This window comes from Staurois parvus, unplaced genomic scaffold (assembly GCF_062004578.1).
Source record: "Staurois parvus isolate SC_StPar_1 unplaced genomic scaffold, SC_StPar_1.0 ptg000192l, whole genome shotgun sequence".
Classification (NCBI taxonomy): domain Eukaryota; kingdom Metazoa; phylum Chordata; class Amphibia; order Anura; family Ranidae; genus Staurois; species Staurois parvus.
The window spans coordinates 5,474,265-5,497,563 of NW_028317988.1; the positions used below are offsets into that span (position 1 = coordinate 5,474,265).

Here is a 23,299-nt window from a genome sequence, read left to right on the forward strand (position 1 = left end):
ACGTGGCAAATTGGTGTCACTGGTGAAATAATATTGCCATGGACATTACTGCAATAAAAATACATTGAGGGATTTTTTTTTTTTAAACTGAAGCAGCCAGTTCTCTGCTTTTCAAGACAACTTTGTACAGTCATGAATAAAAATATTGGCACCAGTGCATCTGTCAGATAATGCACCACTTCACCCAGAAAATTGTTGCAATTAAAAATGTTTAGGCATTCTCATGTCTATTTCTTTTGTTTGTATTGGAAAGACACAACAAAGTGGAGGAACAAAAAGCCAAATATGACACATTCCACACAAAAATGGACTAGACAAAATTATTGGCACCCTCAATTTAATATTTGGCTTTTACAATGTATGAGCTGAACTCCCCATGTGCATGAACCCAAAATGTGAAGCTGGCCTTAAACATTGGAGGAATATTTGCTTGAGAAGCGAAGTTGCATAATGCAACCATTTTTCAACCCTATAGACCTTACTAGTGACTATTCTTCATCATTGCATCTCACAAACATGACGTATAATACAATGTCTGAATCATAAGATGAGAAATGTCTTTAACAGGAAAACAAAATTAGGATTTTAGGTTTACCTGTAAAATACTTTTCCTGTGCATTATGAAACAGAAAGGAGTTCACATTCATGACTAACAATTATGGCTCTCTTGGAAGGTGTATAGAGAATCCTCTGAACTACAAACTTTTCTTTCAGGGCAACAGTAGGCCTTGCATCCTGCTTTTACAGGGTGCCCTCTCTGTGCATTTCCTTTTAACCTTTTCATTCCTTCTCTTTTCCCTTCATTGCTGTTCCCCTTCCTTTTCTACATCACTCCTATTCCACCCCTTCCCTCCCCCCTCCTTTTAAAAAATTTGTTTTTTGTTTTCCCTCTTCCCAAACACAACCATGCATGGTGGGAAGTAGGAATGGATGCCTGTTGATCGAATTCCCCCAATGTTTCCAGCTTACCTCCGACTTCAGCAATTATGCTGTGCTCTGTCCGGGGCAGTGCAAATGTTTTCTATTAGTTTTTTTTCACATGGGACAGAACGAAACTCATGCTTTGTATTGGGTCCAGGTTCACCTCCACTCCCAATTCTTCAGCTCCAGTATATAACTATGTATTTTGAATCCTTCTATGGACCTTATGTAATCCTGATAAAACTTTCAATAAAATCAGATTGAGCACAAATTTATGACTACTTGGGTTATGCAGCCACATTCATGTGAATAGTCACCATCCAAAAAATGCAGGAAATCCCCACCCAGGCATAACCCTTCCCAGTTCAGCTAGTCCTTAGTTTTGTAGCAAGCAATGAGGAATGCAAGTAAGGGGGAAGGGATCTTTGTGTCCTATGTACTCCAAGAAAAGGATTTAACACCTTCCAGCTGAACTAGGTCTCAGTTTTGTAGCAAGTGATGAGGAACACAAGTAAGGGGGAAGGGATCTCTGTGTCCTGTTATGTACTCCAAGAAAAGTATTTTACAGGTAAACCAAAAATCCTATTTTCTTAAATGGAATTCACAGGACACAACAATGAAATCAACATGCCCAAAACCCAGAAACAAGAGTGTCACTACCAAGCTGCCTGCAAGACCTTTTGCCCAAAGCTGGCATTTGCAGATGCATGAACATCTACTTGGTAGAACTTAGAAAACATGAAGAGAAGACCAGGTAGCAGCCTTACAAACTTGAAGAACAGAAACTTGATTCTGAATAGCCCAGAAAGCATGGACACTACTGGTGGAATGGGCCTTAACCGGATAAGGAGGAACCTTGTCTTTGATACCTCTTGGGATGCCAAGAATTAGGACAAAAGGACAGCAACACACTATCCTGATTCAGGTGGAAATCATCTTAGGTACGAAAAAGGACCAAGGCCCAAACACCACCTTATCCTGGTGAAGAACCAGGAAGGGTTCCTTGCAGCAACACGCAACCATCTAACAAATCCTGAGAGTCGAGGTATAGTCCACCAAGAAGACAACCTTGAGCACAAGGAGTGAAAAGGTAATGTCTCGGAGAGATTCCAAAGAATAAGACTAAAAGGCAGAGAAAACCAAATTAAGGTCCTATGGAGATGGGGGTGCACAAGTGGAACAATCTGTGAGGCACCCTATACAAAGGCTTTAAGCAAGAAACTGGGACACAAAGGTTTCCACATCCAGTGTCCCCCACCAAAGACAAATCTCTGCGAAAGAGAGAAAGTCCACTTGCCAATTTCCCATACCAGGAATATGCACTGTGGTGAAGTCTTTGACATGAAGCTCTGCCCAGAAGATTTTTTTGAGCAGCGCAACTTCTTTTCCTCCCTGATGGTTGATGTGTTTAACCACCATGGGATTGTCCTACTTAACCTTGACAGGAAGATTAAGAGAGCAGACAGACCAGTGTAGGAGACCTAGCTAATTCACCTGAAGTTCCAGGATGTTGACTGTTAACTTCCACTCCTTGACCTCATTTCCAAAACATTTTCCAAAACACCAAGGAAGGATTTCCCAGTGTCGAACATCTGTGTGAAAATCCACCATTTCAGAGCTAACCTGGCCTTGGGAGTTGGACATTTCAGTAGATCCAAGAATATTAAGCTGAAGTCCTCTGGAGTGAAACTGACCATAGGTGAGTGCAGAGAAGACTTCTAGAAACTTCCGCAGCACCTTCTTGCAGGCCTGCATAAAGGGACTTTCCAAGGCATCCAAGGATGGTCCAAACAAGCGTTGACCCTCAAAGGGCAGCCTATCAATTTGCTTCTTACAGAGAAGTTCCAACAACCAACATTTGAGCCAGTAGAGCTTTCTCATGTTGACATCATGCCCACCCATAAAAACCTGCCTTATAGAGTCTTCAAAAGGCATCCACTTAGAAACTCAATGCTCTCAGAATGTCTTCTAAGAGCTTCCAAATGGCAGGACCTTCTGCATCAGATTCTCTGGAATGAAGTATGTGCTCCTCAACGGGGTACTGATGAGCAAAATGCTTCAGTGGCTAAAAAAACCTTCTCTGAGGGAGCCCAATCAATATACATCACCTATTGTGAGGGTACACTTGAAAGAATCTAGGATAGTTTGACAGTCACTAGGATCTGAACCCAGAGGGAATTGGCCACCCAACTGAGAGGAGTGTCGGCCGAAACCAGAACACCAGTTTGGCAGTCACCCCAATAGTTGAAAAGTGTCCCAATAGCTGCTGTGCCTGAAGACAGTGGCATTGCTGCAGTGTAGGGCTGAAGACAGAATGCGCTGACTCTTCGAGAAGCGAGAGCTGATATCCCCACGCCATGCAGGCCAAGAAAGAACAATACAGGCGTTACTGTGCCCGGGATCTGAGTAAAATAGTAGACGCGTGCAATGACATCCTTGAGCACACATGGGGCACCTGGACAGCTCCTTATGAACTCTGCCACTGCTGCTGTTTTGCCAGAATAATAAACTGTCCAGAAAGTCCTGAGCACCATCAAGGGGAAACTGCCACTTGGTCCATCGAAAACACAGAGGCATTCAACACTCCAGATACAGGGTCTGAAAGTCCAATCTTTAACCCTCAAGGCAGGTGTGCCCTGCAGGTCTTTCAGGAACTCGACTCCCCTACAGGGGGATCACTATCCTTGACTGATGAAGCACTCGGCCAGCGAGACCATGCGATATGCTGTACATTGGAGATTGCTTCCCACAGGATCTAGCATCTACTGGCATACATTACAGGTTGTTCTCACTTCTGGATGCACGGTCCGGGTACAGTCCCTCTTAGCTTGTTGATTGTAGCGACCAATCCAGATAAAGTTCACATCTAACCCATAAGGGAATTAAGGAACAAGCCAGACATAAAAGGAACAAAGTCCACAAGAGAGATCTTTAGAGGGAAACGCATCCATCACCTTTGGGCACTAGCTAAAAACAGAGCCTTAGCTAAGCTGGGAGGGGGTTATGCCTGGGCGGAGATTCCTGCCTTTCCTTGCTGGTGTCTATTGACCTGAAGTTGGCAACATAACCCATGAATATGAACTCCTCTGTGTTCTGTGATGTATGCTTAAAAAAATGGCTTTTAATTAGCTTTCTTTAACGTATCACTAAAAGTTAAACTTTTTTTTTGTTTTGGAGTGGAGGGGGATTAGAACCTCTGTCATGTTTTATTGCTGTCTGAAATAGAGTCATTTGCTCTATTTGTCAAGTTTACTGTTATCATTGAAAGTAAAAGCAAAAGAAAATCCCAAATTCTGGTTTAACACCATAACAGGAACAGAGGGGAAATCTTCCAATGGGGCCATTAGTTCTGGTGACACACCAGGAATTCCCTCACTTTGGAGGGATTTTCTCACTTCCTGTTTTGGCTGTGGGACAGGAAGTAAAGGGGAATCTTCCCAATTGGACGCAAATGGAAAAAAAAAAAATTGACTATAACCTTCCCTTACTCTATCCAAAAATGAAAAAAAAAAAAAAAAGGTTTTGCCTTTAGTGACACTTTAAACATTTTTTTTCAATACTTACAGGTTAATACACTGTCCCTTTTTTTAAAACACTGTATCAAATATTAATTTTAAAACTATACATTTAACAAAGGTTGCTTCCATGACACAGTGTTTGCAGAGCTTTCTGTCCAGCAGTGGATGCTAATTTTTTTGGCTGTCTGTGTGTGACTGATACTTAGTTCAAAGCAGTATGTCGCCTCCAAACTAGTCAGCACTGCGTGTGTCCTCAATACAGCTGAACAGCAAAGAATCAAAATGACACACTCTGTACAGCACTGAAATAAATAGGTCCACGTGTGCATGAAACATATATGGTCATGTGTTATATTTACCCAAGTAAAAAGTAATTATTTAAAAATTAACATTTTAAAATTTTCAGCACAGAACATAATAAAGTAGCAAAATACCATACAGTCTCATTATTGGCTGCTTCACTCTACCACCCTTTAATGTTGAGAATATATTCACTCTAATACAGAGCATAGCACTCAAACACAACTGAAATTGGGAGCTTACCCTCTGCAGCATGGCCTCAGACCAGGAATATCCATTGGGTTCTACAGCCCACTGAAGAACAGTTCCCATAATAGAGAGCATAACATCGGATTGGAGAATGTTAATGAGGCTGGCAAAAAGAGGACAAAAAGGAGGAAGCACAGGAGGTGGCAAAGCTGCAACAGAAAAGAATTTTGTGAACTCTTCCATTTTTACCTTCACTGCAAATACTCTACAGATTTCCTCATATATCAAAGTGAAAGAATATCTGACTGTAAGGATATGTATGCCCGGCGTATGCAGTTCCAGGCACCAGGCAGGTTCTTTGGTTTTTTTTTGGTTTTTTCTTTTACACATAAGCTCTGCTGCAAGCAAGCAGCCTCATTGAAGTCAATGGGACACAATTATGCCTTGAAAACAATTTTGCCTTGAAGGCAATGGGACGCGATTTTGCCTTGAAGGCAATGGGACGCGATTGCGCCTTGAAGCAATGGGGCGCGATTACGCCTTGAAGGCAATGGGACGCGATTACGCCTTGAAAGGCAATGGGACGCGATTACGCCTTGAAAGGCAATGGGGAGCGATTACGCCTTGAAAGGCAATGGGACGCGATTACGCCTTGAAAGGCAATGGGACGCGATTACGCCTTGAAAGGCAATGGGACGCGATTACGCCTTGAAAGGCAATGGGACGCGATTACGCCTTGAAAGGCAATGGGACGCGATTACGCCTTGAAAGGCAATGGGACGCGATTACGCCTTGAAAGGCAATGGGACGCGATTACGCCTTGAAAGGCAATGGGACGCGATTACGCCTTGAAAGGCAATGGGACGCGATTACGCCTTGAAAGGCAATGGGACGCGATTACGCCTTGAAAGGCAATGGGACGCGATTACGCCTTGAAAGGCAATGGGACGCGATTACGCCTTGAAAGGCAATGGGACGCGATTACGCCTTGAAAGGCAATGGGACGCGATTACGCCTTGAAAGGCAATGGGACGCGATTACGCCTTGAAGGCAATGGGACGCGATTACGCCTTGAAGGCAATGGGACGCGATTACGCCTTGAAGGCAATGGGACGCGATTACGCCTTGAAGGCAATGGGATGTGATTATGCCTTGACATCAAGTGCTTCCCATTGACTTCACCGCAAAAACTCCTGTCAATAGTAATCCAATGTGAACACTTGTCTCCGCATGCCACTCTACACTATCACTTGCGAGTCTGGATTGCACAGCTGCAAAATCGCACAGGACCCTTATTTGTAATGGCACTAAAAACACAATGCGTGTGGATCGCATCTGTGTGAACCACCGCAATAAGAACACATATTATCTAGCCTGTGTATCTGAGTTTGAAAACACATCCAGAATCGCTATGTGTGCAGCAGGGTAGTATCATTTACACCTGGTCGTTTAGGGATCGTGACAGAACCACTGCAATTCTGCTTGTGATTGAAAAATGCAGGTTCAGGTGCCATTATTTTCAATGGCACCTAAAACATGGTACGGTTTTGCTGCGATTGCTGCTCACTCCCCTTTCCGGACGAGCACCCAATCAGTGCTCATTACATTGCAAGGTATCTCCCGTTCCTGCTAGTTCTCGGGTGTGGTGCTGCAGACAGGCAGGGAGGTGAATAGTCGGTAAACAGTGCTATGTTATAAAAACATTAAAAGTTTAAGTCACCATAAAGCCCCTTTCGTTTTAAAAGCCCAGACATTCCAAAAAGCACCTCAGCTTTAAAATCGGTTTGGGTTCAAATAATTTTTTTTTTAGGACTAGTAGATTGTCATGAGGCACAAATAGATTGGGACCCCAATTTAGTCCCTTGGACAAGTAGTTTTTTTTTATAAAATTTCCACACCCCTGCACGGTTTCTGATAACACCCAAATTCCACTATTTCATCTTTTTTTCTAGAAAGAAAAAAGTTCAGAATGCCTAAAGTAGTATTAAATGCTAACTTTTTTTCCCCCCATTACTCTCTCCTAGATTGTAAGCTCGAAAGAGCAGGGCCCTCAATCCCCTCATGTTTTGTATTGTTGTTGTTCTGTCGCATGTACTGTCCCCCTTTGTAATGTACAGCGCTGAGCCAACTATTGGCGCTTTATAAATACTGTATAATAATAATAATAATACCCTGTCAGAGAAAGGAAACATTCTGCAGCTCGATCTTTACTTAAGATTTTTGCCCAACACTTACTTTTAAAGCTGATTACTGGTGCTAGCGCCATAGTGCTCTGCGCCACTTCCCCAAACTTTTGGGTAGGGAAGCATGCGCACTTAACTTGTCACAGGGTGCTAGTCATTTAGACACTGCAGACTAAAGCTGCTGTCAGTCAAGCTGGAAGGAACAGGGGAGTGGATTGTCGCCATAGACTTTCTGGTATCCACAGGACAGCTGCAGAAGGGAAAACGTGGGCAAGGGTGGCTTCATGGAACCCTGCAAGGAGAAGGAGCTACCCTAAACCAAGAACAGGTGGAGAGTCCGCTTTCACACATGAAATGCAAAGCAACTAAAAGCTTTGCAAAAAAACAAACAAACAGCAAACCTGTAAGTGTTGAGCCCTGCAGCACTTAAGGCTTTTCTCATTTAAGGCTTTAATAACATGTTAACACGAACTTAAATCACAAGTAGCCTTTAAGTACTGAGGACAAAATCAAACCCAATCATTTCAAAAGGGAACTTACCTAAAGTGACAAATACAAATAACCATTATCTATCACTAAATCTCCTGAAGAAGTCCACAATGAAGAAACATGCAAGACAGGAGAATAACATCATGGTACACAAGTCATATCCACTATTGGACCTGTGCAAGTAGTTTGCAGGATCCAAGAGAAAGGTAATAGAGGGGAGTTTGAAAATACACCAATTATAGAGCTGTTTGAATTAGATACATGTGAGTTGTATTGCTGGGTTTCATTATTTTAACTAAATGAACAGTACTTTACTATTGGAGATTCCAATAGTATCCCTTCCTGATCATACCCTTTCTCTGGTAGATGTGAACACTTTGATATGGTATCTAATTATATAAAGAAGACTGAATGTGTTTTCAGATATCCATACCCATCCAGTAAAAAACCCGGGAAACAGTGCTCATTAAAGTGAGGAACCACAAAGTGTTTTAGGGCGCTCAATTTTTGTAGCAAGTTTCACTCCTGTGGTGGTCACTTGGTTGAGGGTGTATTACACTTAATGAAAGAGCAGATACTGAGACAGACATCAGTTTTTTTGGGATATGTATTGATGGAGTTCTACATACGAACATTTAAGATTAAAATTTTTATTGTATTAGCAGTTTAAAGTGTTACTAAACCCAGGACCCTGCATGCATTCACTATATCTGGTCCCCCAAAGCACACAGAACATGGAAGTGCAATTATTTTAGTTAATAAAAACTGCTAAATACCTTTTTTCACCAGCAGTCTTGTAACTTCTATCAGTGTTCAGCTGAGTACCGGTTAAAGCTTGTAGGAGTTTTCTTTCTGCTCTAGGAGGATGCAAAACCCCTAACCTCTATCTGGACAGTGTTGATTGGCCCTGTGCTGATCACATGCACTCTCCCAAGAAAAAGAAAAAAAAAAAACCTCTCTAGCAATACACACTAAACTGAGCATGTGCAGAATGGCTAAGGTTGAGTCTGTCCTATCAGGAGATAAGACGTGGACATTTGAATAAGAGGAGGAACAGAGAAGTCAGAATCAAATGGCCTTTTTCACACAATGCAGAGGCTTAACCCCTTAGGTTCCACAGTGAGTACAGCTAGCATGCTTTTCTGCATATACAGACTGATTTTACTGTTGTGGGTTTAGTAACACTTCAATGTATACATGTATCACCTTTTATTCAAAAAGTGCTACCCAATATGTTAATGTGTGGTTATTGCTTCAGGTCATAGAAACTTTGCCTCCACAGTGACACTTAGCTGATTGACCCATTTTATGGAATACAAAGAGATAACAGTTATCAAAACAAAAACATGCAAATCTAAAAACATAAACCAAAACAGATTTTTATAAAGAAATATCTGTGAAAATTTATGAAGCTCATTTTTGATTGGCCCTTAATCTCCAGCCTACTTAATTATATTGCATTTGAATGCCCAGCAGAGGGAATAGCAGAAATCCCTGTACCTGTATCTTCCTCATTCAGTCTCTTCAGTTTACGCTGGGCTTCTTCAGCCTGCAAAATAGAAGGCAATTCCTAGAGTGAGCTTACATGTATTTGCATTTAATGGATCTATTTGGCCTCTTACATAACGAAGTAACACAAATGGAGTATCTGACAAGCAGATGTTTGTGCACAGTTATCAATAAAACCACAAAACACATCTAGAAATATAGGCTGTCACAATCACTTTGAAGGACACATTCAGGCAAAGAAACGCTTGAATGTGTTGCTACTAGGGATCCGCACAAGCCACCACGCATTGCTCAACCGGCCGTTGGCCATCTTTGGTTCTAGAAGGAGTTTCTTTGGAGTTTTAATAGACATGCTTGTTTGCTGGTAAATGATGTAAGTGCATTTTAAATTTCCTAAGCTTGCGGTTTTACACTATGTGGTGCATTTTTGCATTACATGTATCCTACTGCACGTTCTGATACCGTTGATATGAGCTGGATATTCTGGGGAGCCAGTCTCCATTATAGAACTGGTTGTGCCTTACCATTTGACAAGTTTGGGTTTTTCTATGAAGATGGTCCGTTTTTCCATGTCAGCCTTATTACTGTTATGAGCGCTTACGGACTGCTCTTAATAGGGGATCACAAGCTTCCCGGTAAGCCTTGCATGGGAGTGGATGTTGTCATCTTGGCTATCTCTGAAGTTTTTTCTCATCTCCATCACGGCATGTGGCTATTCAAGTGTTTATAATGATTACATTTTTTTTGGACACTTTAACCACTTGCCCTCCAGAAGATTTATCCCCCTTCCTGACCAGGCCATTTTTTGCTGTTCAGCACTGCGCTATTTCAACTGGTAATTGTGCGGTCATGCAATGCTGTACCCAAATAAAATTTATGTCCTTTATTCACACAAATAGAGCTTTCTTTTGGTGGTATATGACCACCTCTTTTTATTTTTTGTGCTATAAACAAAAAAAGACTGAAAATTTAAAAAAAGAAAAAAAAAAAAAACCCCGAAATTTTTCACTCTTGGTTATAAAAAATATCCAATAAACTCAAAGTTAGTCATAAATGTAGGCAAAAATATATTCTGCTAATGTCTTTTTTAAAAAAAACTCAATACATGGTTTGTGTGAAAGGTATTGTGTCTACAAACTATGGTATCTATACTGGAATTTATGTAGCTTTTACTTTCGGGACTGCCAATCACATTTCTTGAGGTGTTAAAATGCCAGGGCAGTACAAACCCGCCCCCCCCCCCAAAAGTAGACACCCCAGGGATTTTGCAGAGAGGCATGTTGAGTCCATGGAACATTTTATTTTTTGCCACAAATTTTTTGAATATGACAATTTTTTTTAATCAATTTTTTTTTTTTTTTTTTACACAAAGTAGTCACTTAATGATATATTGCTCATGCATGCCATGGGTATCTGTGGAATAACACCCCAAAACACATTCTCCTACTTCTTCTAAGTATGGGGATATCACATGTGAGAGACTTTTTGGCAACCTAGCAACATACAAGCCCCCAAAATCCAATGACCACCTTCAGGCTTTCAAAGGGCATATTTCCTCATATCACTTCCCCACTACCAATCAGTCTCAGAGGCTATAAAATGCCAGGATAGTACAAACACGCTCCGAAATGACCCCTTTTTGGAAAGTAGGCACCCCAAGGAATTTGATAAGAGGCATGGTGAGTATTTTACAGATATTTTTGTCACAGGGTTTTGAAAAAGAAAAAAAGAAAAAATACATTTTTTGCTTTCTTTCTTCGTTTTCCAAAAACGTGGCAACAAATGAGATCTGCAAAACACTCACCATGCCTCTTAGCAAATACCGTGGAGTGTCTGCTTTTCAAAAAGGGTTCATTTGGAGAGGTTGCTTCTACTATCCTGGCATTTAAGGGCCAACATTAGAAGCTTATACCACACATCACCCACTCTTGAAGACCAAGCTTTTTCTGACACTTTTTGTTCACATGAAAAAAAAATGTTTTTTTACTAAAAAATACCTTTGAACCCCCAAACATTATATTTTTTTAAAGCAGAGGCCCTAGAGAATAAAATGGTGGGTGTTGAAATGTTTTACGTCACACAGTATTTGCGCAGCGATTTTTCAAATGCAAATCTTTTGGGCTAAATACACTTTTTAGAATCTTAATGCACAAAAACACAATATATTGCCCAATTGTTTGATAAAATATAAAGGACGATGTTACGCTGAGTAAATAGATACTAAACATGACATGCTTAGTGGGTGGGGAGTGGGTGGAGCAGATTTGATCTATTCCAGGACTTCATCAGTCTATATCTCTAGATCTACTGATTGCTTTGACACTCAGCTTTCCATAAAGGAGACCTCTGCTAAATGATTTTCTTGTCATATGCTAAAGGTATACGTTAACCAGTTCAGGACCTTCCATATATCCTACATGTCATGGCTTTGAGTGAGTTAAACTTACCAATGCTACTGCAGCAGTGAGCTTGACTATTTTTTATCAGCATGCTGAGGGCCACCTAATCACTTTTAGGAGACTTGCAAGGCGCTTCCTAGAACTACAGCAAAACGCTGTCAGTATGCCGAGCAGATGGACACCAAGGCATGTCCATTCCCTGTAATCCTAAGCAGAGTGTGGACCTGGAAGCACTCAGCTCTAAGTACTTCCAGGTTCAGAGCAGTTAAAATCCAGACAATCTGAATAGACAGTGGACTGAACACAGTCTGTACTCAGCTGGAGCAGAGGAAAGGAGAGACATTAGAAACTTTTGATGTCACCATAAAGAGCACCTGTCACCTACCCAATGCTATCACACAGTGCTTATTAGCCCCCTTGTTATAGCAATAACGTTAACAACCCCCCCCCCCAAAAAAAAAACCCTTAAAAATTGTTAAAAATATTTATTTTTAATTAAACAGCATCCCCAATGCTCCAAACACATATGAATTCTAATGGGTGCAAAGGGCATGGGCAAGTATGTGCACATCAGAGTAAGAGATATAATTCTAGTTCCCTTTCTTATGCTGAACTGTTTGAGCTGCAAAAGTATTTAAAACGTTGCCTACTTATAACTTTGAGTACCATAATGTTTTGCCATTTTACGGATGCACACAGTATGAGGTATGAGGCCTGACATATTATTTATTTTATTTCAGGTACTTATATATCGTCGTCAATTTACGCAGCACTTTACATATATATAGTACATTCACATCAGTCCCTAACCCTCAAGGGGCATACAATCTAAGGTCCCTAACTCACATTCATATACAAGGGCCAATTTAGACAGGATCCAATTCACCTACCAGTATGTCTTTGGAGTGTGGGAGGAAACCGGAGTACCCGGAGGAAACCCACGCAGGCACAGGGAGAACATGCAAACTCCAGGCAGGTGGTGCCGTGGCTGGGATTCAAACCAATGACCCTAGTACTGCCAGGCGGAAGTGCTAACCATTTAGCCACTGTGCTGCCCCATAGACATAGTTGATCTATTTACGCAATACTATCTCATACTTTTTTTCTATAATAAATGGCAATGATACTATTTTGTGTGAACTAAAATTAACTTTAGCTTTATTTTTTCCCTACCAAAAATATAGATTTAATAAAGAGTTGCGAAATGATCAGGTTATATAAAAATAAACTGCAGCTACCATCTTTTCAGAAAGTAAGTTTTGAGAGTTTTAACCACTTAAAGACCCAGCCTTTTCTGACACTTTTTTTTTTTTTTTTTTACAAAAATAAGTATTTTTTGCTAGAAATTTACTTAGAAATACGCGCACGCACGCGTTTTTGATAAAACACAATTTTTGATAAAATACGTATATACTGAGTATATAGATACCAAACATGTCATGCTTTAAAACTGCGCACACTTGTGGAATGGTGACAAAATACAGTATTTAAAATTCTCTGTATCTTTACCAGCCTGTACAGGTTACCAGTTTAGAGTTACATAGGATATCTGGTACTAGAATTATTGCTCTCACTTGGATGTTCACGGAGACCTCACGTGTTGTGCAACTTCCATTTATGTATGCATACCACCACATGCGTTCACCTTTGCATGTGAGCAGGGGGGAACAGGGAAGCTTTCAACCTTCTTTTTTTTTTTTTTTTGACAGGAGTAAATATCCGAAGATCCCCCGAAACATCCCTTTTCCAAAAATTCCCTGATGCAGTTCCCAAGTCAACGAAAAAAATCACATATATGTTTTTGGCGGCCAGAATTATGATTGCCAAATATTGGAAGCAGTCGATGGTCCCCCTTGACTATGTCAAGAGTAAATGTAACTGGATTATGATCAATGACAGACCCGCTTGTATCCTTTACAATGCTATCCATAAATTTGATAAAACATGGGATACATGGATCCAATACATATCGGTCCTGTAATGAGTCCTGGGCTGACACTCTCGTCTTTCTTCTTTCCTGACCTCCTTTTTCTTTTCCTGCTGGATATTATTGACTGTTTTAGAATGACTTCAGGGCTCCTGTGGCTCTGACCCTGACCATATTCTCAGGCATAAGAACAATTGAGTTATTTTATTTGCTCTCTCCCCACAACACCTACCTATCACCCTTCCCTACCCTCCCTTTCCCCATGCTTCACCATTGTGTCATTGATACTACAAGTTTATTATGCTATTGACGTTCCCTCTACTGATTGGGTTTGTTCTGTTTCTGGTCCATTGTGGACTGGGTTCATGTAATTTGTTTCTAGCGAGGACTGCCCTCTTTTGATTTGTATACATCCTTCTGCCTGGGAATATTCTTATGTTCTGTTTGGTTCATCAGGCAAAGGTGTACATGTCCTTGTCACTTTTCTAATAATCTCATGTTTTTTCTTTATGACAACCACTTGTATTATTGACCTATGTTCAAATGTCATACTTGTTACCTTATGCCCTTTAATAAACATATTGGAATATAAAGTACTATTAGTACACCACAACGATAAATGAGAACAACGTATTTTCACAGCATTTACCTTAGACTGTTCGGCTCTGGAGTAATGGTAATAGAACAGGTTAAACTCCTTGGTACACTCAGGCTTCAGCTCGTACAGGCCTCTTCCTGTTAAGCCTGGCTTTCTATACAGAAAAGCAACAAAGACATTTGCAAATATAATCTAAAAATCTGGAATAAAATGACACAAAAGGTCTAACTTCACTCAACTTACTTAAAGGACGCTATCGTTTCAATCACTTGCTCCATCCCCGTCTCCTTGTTCTCCTGTCAGTTCAAAGAAAGAAAGTCATTAACTCGATATAAAGGCATATCTTAAATCATGTCAGTCACACAGTACCTGCAGAGTACTTCAACAATTAATACATAAAAGAGTGTGCTGTGTGCAATTGCAGACAGGGAATTGGAAGATATGAGAAAGGGACAATTAGGATGCTGTCTCCAGGGGAACACATGAACAATCTGTACAGATCTTCATTAAAAGGACACTATACTGTATTTTCAGTAAGCAGATATTTTGAGTTATTGTATTGTTTACCAATGAGTTTTCAGCACAAGGCTACCTGTGATGGGAACCAGTGAAAATAGCAGCATTTGTTTGCTCTTACCCCCTAACACTTAATTCTAAATTATCCTAAATTAATACCTTGTAAAACAACTCACTGATTTTAAAATAGAAATGAAAGTTAAACAGGTGTGTGTGTGTATGTATATATATATATACACATACACACACATATATATATATATATATATATATATATATATATATATATATATATATATATACATACAGTTGTGTTCAAAATAATAGCAGTGTGTTGAAAAAAGTGAATAAAGCTCAAAATCCTTCTATTGGCTTTTATTTCCATACACACAAATGCATTGGGAACACTACACATTCTATTCCAAATCAAAACATGAAGAAAAATATATCAAATTTGTGTTGTTCCTCATAAAAAATTGAAGAAAAGTGAATATTAGACTTAAAGAAAAAAATAGCAGTGTTTGTATTCTTCTTTACAAACTCAAACATTCACTATATAAACTGAAAAATGTTTGAAGATTTTGCTTTCCTTTGAATCACTTAATGAATATTTGGTTGTAGTCGCACTGTTTCTGAGAACTGCTGTACATCTGTGTTGCATGGAGGTATTCCAGCCCAGGATGATTGGACTACATTCCACAGTTCTCCTCTATTTCTTGGTTTTGCCTCAGAAACTGCATTTTTGATGTCACCCCACAAGTTTTCTATTGAATTAAGATCCGGGGATTAGGCTGGCCACACCATAACGTCAATCTTGTTGGTCTGGAACCAAGATGTTGCACGTTTACTGGTGTGTTTGGGGTCGTTGTCTTGTTGGAACACCCATTTCAAGTGCATTTCCTCTTCAGCATAAGGCAGCATGGCCTCTTCAAGTATTCTGATGTATTCAAACTGATCCATGATCCCTGGTATGCGATAAATAGGCCCAACACTGTAGTATGAGAAACATCCCCATATCATGATGCTTGCACCACCATGCTTCACTGTCTTCACAGTGTACTGTGGCTTGAATTCAGTGTTTGGGGGTCGTCTGACAAACTGTCTCCGGCCACTAGACCCAAAAAGAACAATCTTACTTTCATCAGTCCACAAAATGTTGCGCCATTTCTCTTTAGGCCAGTCAATGTGCTCTTTGGCAAATTGTAACCTCTTCAGCACGTCTTTTTTTCAACAGTGGGACTTTGCGGGGGCTTCTTGCAGATAGCTTGGCTTCACATAGGCGTCTTCTAATTGTAACAGTACTCACAGGTAACTTTAGACCTTCTTTGATCTTCCTGGGGCTGATTGTTGGCTGAGTCCTTGCCATTTTGGCTATTCTTCTAGCCATTCGAATGGTAGTTTTTCGCTTTCTTCCACCTCTTACAGGTTTTGGTTGCCATTTTAAAGCATTTATCATTTTAGCTGAGCAGCCTATCATTTTCTGCACTTCTTTATATGTTTTCCCCTCTCCAATCAACTTTTTAATCAAGGTACGCTGTTCTTCTGAACAATGTCTGGAACGACCCATTTTCCTCAGAATTTCAGAGAGAAATGCACTGTAACCAGCATGTACAACATTTGCTGCCTTCCTTGCTTAAATAAGGGCAATAATTGCCACCTGTTTTTCAAAGAATGAATGACCTCACTAATAGAACTCCACACTGCTATTTTGAGCATGCCCCTTAAAATTAGTGATTCAATTGCACAGAATCAGCAGCATGCATGTCATGACTGTTGGGTCTGTTGGATTTCTATTACACTACTACACCTGCTAGTAAATTATTTGCCATGTAGAAATATCATTTCTACCAAAAACAGTGATTGATCAGGTTAGTGATGTCTGACTGCTATTATTTTGAACACAACTGTGTGTGTGTATATATATATATATATATATATATATATATATATATATATATATATATATATATATATATATATATATATATATATATATATATATATATATATATATATATATAAACACACACTATATTGCCAAAAGTATTGGGACACCCCTCCAAATCATTGGATTCAGGTGTTCCAATCACCTCCATGGCCACAGGTGTATAAAATCTAGCACCTAGGCATGCAGACTGCTTCTACAATCATTTGTGAAAGAATGGGTCACTTTCAGGAGCTCAGAGAATTCAACCGTGGTACCGTGATAGGTTGCTACCTGTGCAATAAGTCCATCCGTGAAATTTCCTTGCTACTAAATATTCCACGCTCAACTGTTTGTGGTATTATAACAATGTGGAAAGAACTGGGAACAACAGCAACTCAGCCATGAAGTGGTAGGCCATGCAAAATGACAGAGCGGGTTCAGCACATGCTGAAGCGCACAGTGCGCAGAAGTCACCAACTGTTTGCACAGTCAATAGCTAAAGACCTCGAAACTTGATGTGGCCTTCACATTAGCACAACAACAATGCGTAGAGACCTTCATGGAATGGGTTTCCATGGCTGAGCAACTGCATCCAAGCCTTACAGCACCAAGGGCAATGCAAAGCATCAGATGCAGTGTAAAGCACACCGCCACTGGACTCTAGAGCAGAGGAGACATGTTTTCTGGAGTGACGAATCACGCTTCTCTGTCTGGCAATCCAATGGACATGTCTGGGTTTGGCGGTTGCCAGGAGAATGGTACTTGCCTGACTGCATTGTGCCAAGTGTAAAGTTTGGTGAAGGGGGGATTATGGTGTGGAGTTGTTTTTCAGTGCTTGGTCCTTTAGTTCTAGTGAAGGGAACTCTTAAGGCGTCAGCATACCAAGACATTTTGGACAATTTCATGCCCCACACTTTGTGGGTAAAGTTTGGGGATGGCCCCTTCCTGTTCCAACATGACTGCACACCAGTGCACAAAGCAAGGTCCATAAAGACATGGATGAGCGAGTTTGGGGTGGAGGATCTTGACTGGCCTGCACAGAGTCCTGACCTCAACCCGACAGAACACCTTTGGGATGAATTAGAGTGGAGACTGCGAGCCAGGCCTCGTCCGACATCAGTGCCTGACCTCACAAATGTGCTTCTGGAAGAATGGTCAAACATTCCCATAGACAGACTCCTAAACCTTGCGAACAGACCTCCCGGAAGAGTTGAAGCTGTTATAGCTGCAAAGGGTGGGCCATTAAAGTTCATATGCATGTTCCAATACTTTTGGCGATATTGTGTGTCCTCTGTTCTCAGTTGTATAAGGGGATCAAAAAGCTAGGGGTGAAGAAACAGAACTACACTTATCTTCCCAGTGAATGGCTGAGCAGGGGGCATGTCAGCACAAGTCTTGGCCGTAGGAGGACAGGCAGGCTGTTCTCCCAGCATGTGTAACATGTTCAGAAGGTGGACTTATCCTTCTTATCCTTTAAAGGAGAAGTTCAACTTTTGATTAAAAAGAATAAGCGCACTTATTTTGCAGGTAAAAAAAAAATGTGTATTTATTATTTTCGAAGGAGCCTGTAAACTATTGAACAAGAGACTGGCAGATCGCTGGTGCCATGCAGGTCTCTTGCAGACCTGTCAGTATATCTGCTTGCACGTATGGGATGTACAGGCAAGCAGATACACGGACAGGAAGATTCAATGAAGTACCACAGCGCTCCACAGCAGCATGGTAGTACACTGAGAAGTACAATCCGACAGTCACTAAGGCTGTCGGGACTTGTAGTTCATTCATTCACAGAACACTGTGAATGAATGACGCAGCCTTGTGGGCGGAGCCCTGCACAGGCATGCAGTTTTTAAAAAGTGACAGCTTGTATGGGAAACTGCTCCCTATACTTCTGTCACAGGGAGGGGGGCAGTGGCTGCAGCATTGGGAACATGTTACATGTGTCACCCTAAAAACAGATAGTACATATAACATGTTCCCAAAAGTGAACTTATCCTTTAGCCTCACTAGCGGTCTGATTATGTCAGTATTTCTGTGCTTACAGCGGTAAATTTTTTTGCATGGAAATATGTATTTTGTTTATTGTAGGCCTGTAATTTTTAGGAATAACTCACTGAAATCTGTCCGAACAAGAGTCTAGTAAACATCCCCGGTATGTTACAATTTGAAACACGAAATCATAAATTATAATTTAATAAATAATCATAAAAAAATAATAATATAACAATAATAAATTTAATTCAATAATATAATCAAACCAAAAACACTGAAATTTGAAATATAGCGCCAAGTTCGCACATCACTGAGCAAAGTCACAAAATCGTTTTCAGTGTCTGATGACTAATTTCCCCCACGAATCATCACTCAATTGTGCAATTGGTTCTAATTTACTATCGCTGTTCTCTAGCTGGTCTAAAACCCCTTTTGACCTAAAGGGACGTTTTTTGGACGCCATGGACGTTTCTCAGTTTCCAGGCAGAAAGAACAGTAGAAATACAGGCAGCGCACTGGACAAAATGTATGTGAAATGGTTTGATACAGTAATGTTTTACTATGTGATTTTAGTGTATTTACTGAATGTCACTTTTTGTCATTTTCAAATTTCCTGCTGTTCCGTCCCCCGTACGTCCCGACGTTCGCAGGGGACGGAACCCAGGTGCCGAAGGACATTGCCAGGGACACTGCAGGAGGGACATTGCGGGAGCGCAGGACAAGTTAAGTGAACAGATCCCGGAGCAGCGCCACATGGTAAGCCCGAGTGAAGCTGGGGGTTAATGCTTGTGGTACTGAAACTTTACCCCGAGCTACACTCGGGAATACCGCCAGGGAGGTTAAATGAAAAAAAAAAAGCATTATGTAGTCACATTACACCATCGCAACACTCTATGCTGATAACATTTTGCAGCCATGCCTCTTCTCTGGTAACATACCTGTGGACCAAATTTGCAATAACATGCGCCATGTAAAGCAGTGGCAGTTTTTCTGTAAGGCTTCTGTTATTGCAAATATGATCCACAGGTATGTTACCACGGGACAGACATGGTCAGCATAGAGTGATGCTATGGTGTAGTATGACTGCATAGCGAGGTTTTTATCAAGGTGAACTCATTGTCTGCAACATACACCTGTGCGCCCAGAGCAGCTTGAAGACACTCCCCAGGGGAGTGTGTTTATGATGTCCTTGACTGACAGTAAGTGGGTTAAATGACAAAAGATTTAATTTAACTCAAAGAGGACCGGAGGAGTGATGCTAGATAACAGAGGAAGACTCTGTGGGGCACAGCCACAGACAAGATGAATACTGCAGTGAGATGTACTTAACATTTAAAGTAAAACTGTAGTTATTTGTGGTCCCCAGAGCTCTTGCCATAATGTGGAAGTATGTTCAAGAAAAGCGGCTATTTCTGCTTTGAGTGATGGCTATATTAACCTTAGCAGATATCATATGCCATACATTCATCACCTTTCAACATAGGAGGAAAACTGCAGATTAAACCTAGGTACACTTACATCCTCTGGTAAGGCCTTGACCAGTTCACTGTGGGCCATAGGTCTAATGCTGAGCTGGTGGACAATTTCCCGCTTTATCTCATCAGTGGCAGACACCTGCCCTACGCCAGGGCAAAATCGTTCACCTGGAACATAAAACAGGTAGTAAATACCATATAACCTAGTCTGTCTTCATTCATTATGCAGAACACACCCTACTGAGCAGATCTGGAAGTTTCCAAAAGCCAACACAGATCTAGGTACTTGCTTTTTAAGGGTATCTAAACCCAAGTATCAAAAATGATACGTTACGTTGCCTGGCAGAGTATTATTTGTTCAATGTGTTTTGTGAAGAAAGTTCAGAGCTGTTGATCTTAACAGTAGAGCTTCTTCAGCCACTTCCTGTCAGAGGGTGACAACGCTGGCTGTACTCTAGAATACAATATGATGTACCAAAAACATCGGGCTTGAAAGCAGTGGGTGCTGCAGCAACATCCAGCTGAAAACTGGAATTACAGATCAATGTTCATATTTGCCAACACACCACGGATCATTGATGTCATTCAAAAAGCTTTTATTTTTATTGAAGAATGACCCATCACGGAAAGAAAAGAGCAACGTTTCAGAGCCATGCAGGACCCCATCGTCAGGCATGCCTGATGAAGGGGTCCTGCATGGCTCTGAAATGTAGCACTTTTCTTTCTGTGATGGGTCATTCTTCAATTATCAAAAATAAAAGTTTCTTGAATTACATTGATGATCTGTGGTGTGCTGGCAAATATGAATGTTGATCTGTGGTTGTTCCAGTTGTCAGCTGGATGTTGCTGCAACACCCACTGCTTTCTAGCCCTATCCAGGAATGTGTGTTCCACTTGTTGCTGAGAACGTAATAGTGTGTAGCAAGCTAAAAACTATTTTCTTCCTTTGTGACAGAATGGGGATGGATTTATTTGTGATAGACAGTGAGGGGAAATCTGCAACTGGGACAGAAAGAGCTTAGTTTGGTGAATGTTTTGCCACTGTAAAAGATGAGTTAACTGCAAAGGTATGGGGGAACACAACATTAAATGAATTTATAAAACATGAAAACATTGATCAGCTTTACATGCACTATTAACCTGTGCGACACACGGACCATATGTGTAAAGAAATAATTGAAGATCGGAATAGCATGATGACAGACCATAGACAAATTAAAAATTCGGCAAGACTGCAATTCTAAACTTCAGATTTTAGCCAATCAGGTAGAATGACAGCAAGTAAACTTACCAACAATCATAATGATGAGATGTAGCATTTCCTCAATGAGGGTGTTATTCTGCTGCACTATATCCTGGAAGAAGAGAAGACATGCAGAGTAATTAAAAGGACAAAGCCACAATTTAAGCCTAGAAAGACAGCGGGGGGCATTCATCAGTCCTTTCACAAGGCAAAGCAATGCTAAACAGGAGCAGTGAGATGTACTGTGACACAGATTTATTACAAGGTTACATGAGGCATACATTTCTCCTTTTGGTTGCTCTACACACTTGCGACTGAATGAAACCTGACCCTGATCACGTAATTATACATCTGTATAGAGGGGAAATTAGTTTTATCTTAAGTGATAAATCTATCTTTGAACTTTGCAAACTGTCCCACTTGGCTGCCCAGAAAAACAGGCGCACAGGTCTTGACAACTGGTAGTGCAGGTCTGAACACTGTTATATGGGAGAGGTCACATGTTCCCCCTAACCAAAAAAGTCCTATTTCATTACAGCATGCCTCAAAGATAGCAGGTGGTGAAGAAGCAGATGGGCGAGTATAACGTGCTGGTGATGGATTGCCTGTCAGCAGACACTGTCCCTTCAGGCTGATCATCAGAAGAGACACAGGCAACATTATAAACAGGATCTAAATTTATGAAGATTAAAATAAGTAACAAGAGAAGCCACAGAGTAAAATAAGATGTCTTGCTGCCAAAATGAGCATCACTCAGTTTTTGGACCTTGCACTTTCTGCTTTGCATCTTGGCCAAAACTAGACAGTGGTGAAGCAGGCATTTTTAGGAAGCACTGGTGCCCACAGCCCAGAAACTCCAAGCAAGCTGAAAAATCTTTGCGTACAGTAAGCACTTCCAATGGTCTGATGCTCTTACTTATCTTCCCTACCCTTTACACAAAAAATCATACCAAATTCAGGCTGTGCAAAACCAATTCAGATGTGAAATAGTAACTAATGAAATATGGAGGAGTAGAGGATAAAATCATACCTTGTTCGAGCTGTCTTTTCTGAACCTTTTCCCATAATCAGGGGTGCTAAATATCTGGAAGAGTTCAAACCGGCTGAGCACGATCATCAGAAAATGGTTGGGATCCATCATGGAAGCTCCAGCCTAGAATTAAAACACATCTTGCTGGTTGAGTGGACATTGCAAATTACAGTTAACTGTATTTGATCAGTGATGTGGCCTCTTCTCATCTCCATAACATAAGGGGGAGGTGTTCTGTAGGGTTGCGGAGGGAAACTCAAAAAAGGCTGATAACTCTACCTGTAATAGTGCAGCATAAACCATGTTAACCACTCGCAAGAAATTAGAAGTGCAGTGGATTTCTGGCAGGACTACCAGCTTTTCTTCTGTACTTGCAGCATTTTGCGAGATAAAAACAAGGAGTAATGTGCTTGAATTGCAGAGATGTACCACATAGTTTTGCCTAGATAAACTTTTTTAAAGAGACACTATCACTTTGTCCATGCAAGGCAAAGTGACTGTGTCACTGCAAAGAGGCCTAGTAGCCAACTGCTCCTGTGACAGTGCTCAGGCATAGTAGCCGTTTACTAAGCCAAAGCACGATCACGTGATTGACACTCTGCCCTGCAGATCACTGGGACTGCTGATTTCAGGCGCTCGCTTGTCTACAATACACACCCCTCACACACACACCCAAGGCACATGCTCAAATAAGAGTCTGGTATGGATTTTGGGGGGGGGGGGCCACGCCATTTCTTTAAAAATTTTGGCATGAAGTCCCCCTAAAAATCCATACCAGGCACAAAGGTCCTGGTAAGGATTAGGGGGGAACCTCCCTTTGCTGTTTTTTTTAAAGATGAGTCATAGATGATAAGGACGCAGTAGGTGCAGGCTCCATGACAACCAGTTGAAATAAAATTCTTAATCATTCTTTAACTATCACATGCTTGGACAACTTCTTCTTAACACATTTATTTACTTTAGGGAGCTGACCAAGCATTTTTTCATTTTGAGGTAAATACCGCATTAAGGGATGGTGAATCCACATTTTCAGTATTGAATGTGATATTTGGGAAAAAATGTGTCACGTGATCCAAATACTGC

At 40.9% G+C, this 23,299-nt stretch overlaps 1 protein-coding gene across 3 annotated transcripts in view; it reads right to left on the minus strand.

Moving 5' to 3' along the window:
• The window catches only part of UBR2 (ubiquitin protein ligase E3 component n-recognin 2), a 131,584-nt gene that overhangs the window by 42,258 nt on the left and 66,027 nt on the right, over positions 1-23,299 (minus strand). For all 3 annotated transcript variants that reach the window (XM_089677820.1, XM_089677818.1, XM_089677819.1), the window contains 7 exons: positions 22,217-22,339; positions 21,235-21,298; positions 19,987-20,111; positions 14,277-14,329; positions 14,085-14,187; positions 9,101-9,149; positions 4,983-5,137 (listed from right to left, as the gene is read on the minus strand). In XM_089677820.1, the coding sequence (XP_089533946.1) occupies positions 4,983-5,137; positions 9,101-9,149; positions 14,085-14,187; positions 14,277-14,329; positions 19,987-20,111; positions 21,235-21,298; positions 22,217-22,339 (672 nt within the window). The remainder of the gene's footprint in view (positions 1-4,982; positions 5,138-9,100; positions 9,150-14,084; positions 14,188-14,276; positions 14,330-19,986; positions 20,112-21,234; positions 21,299-22,216; positions 22,340-23,299) is intronic.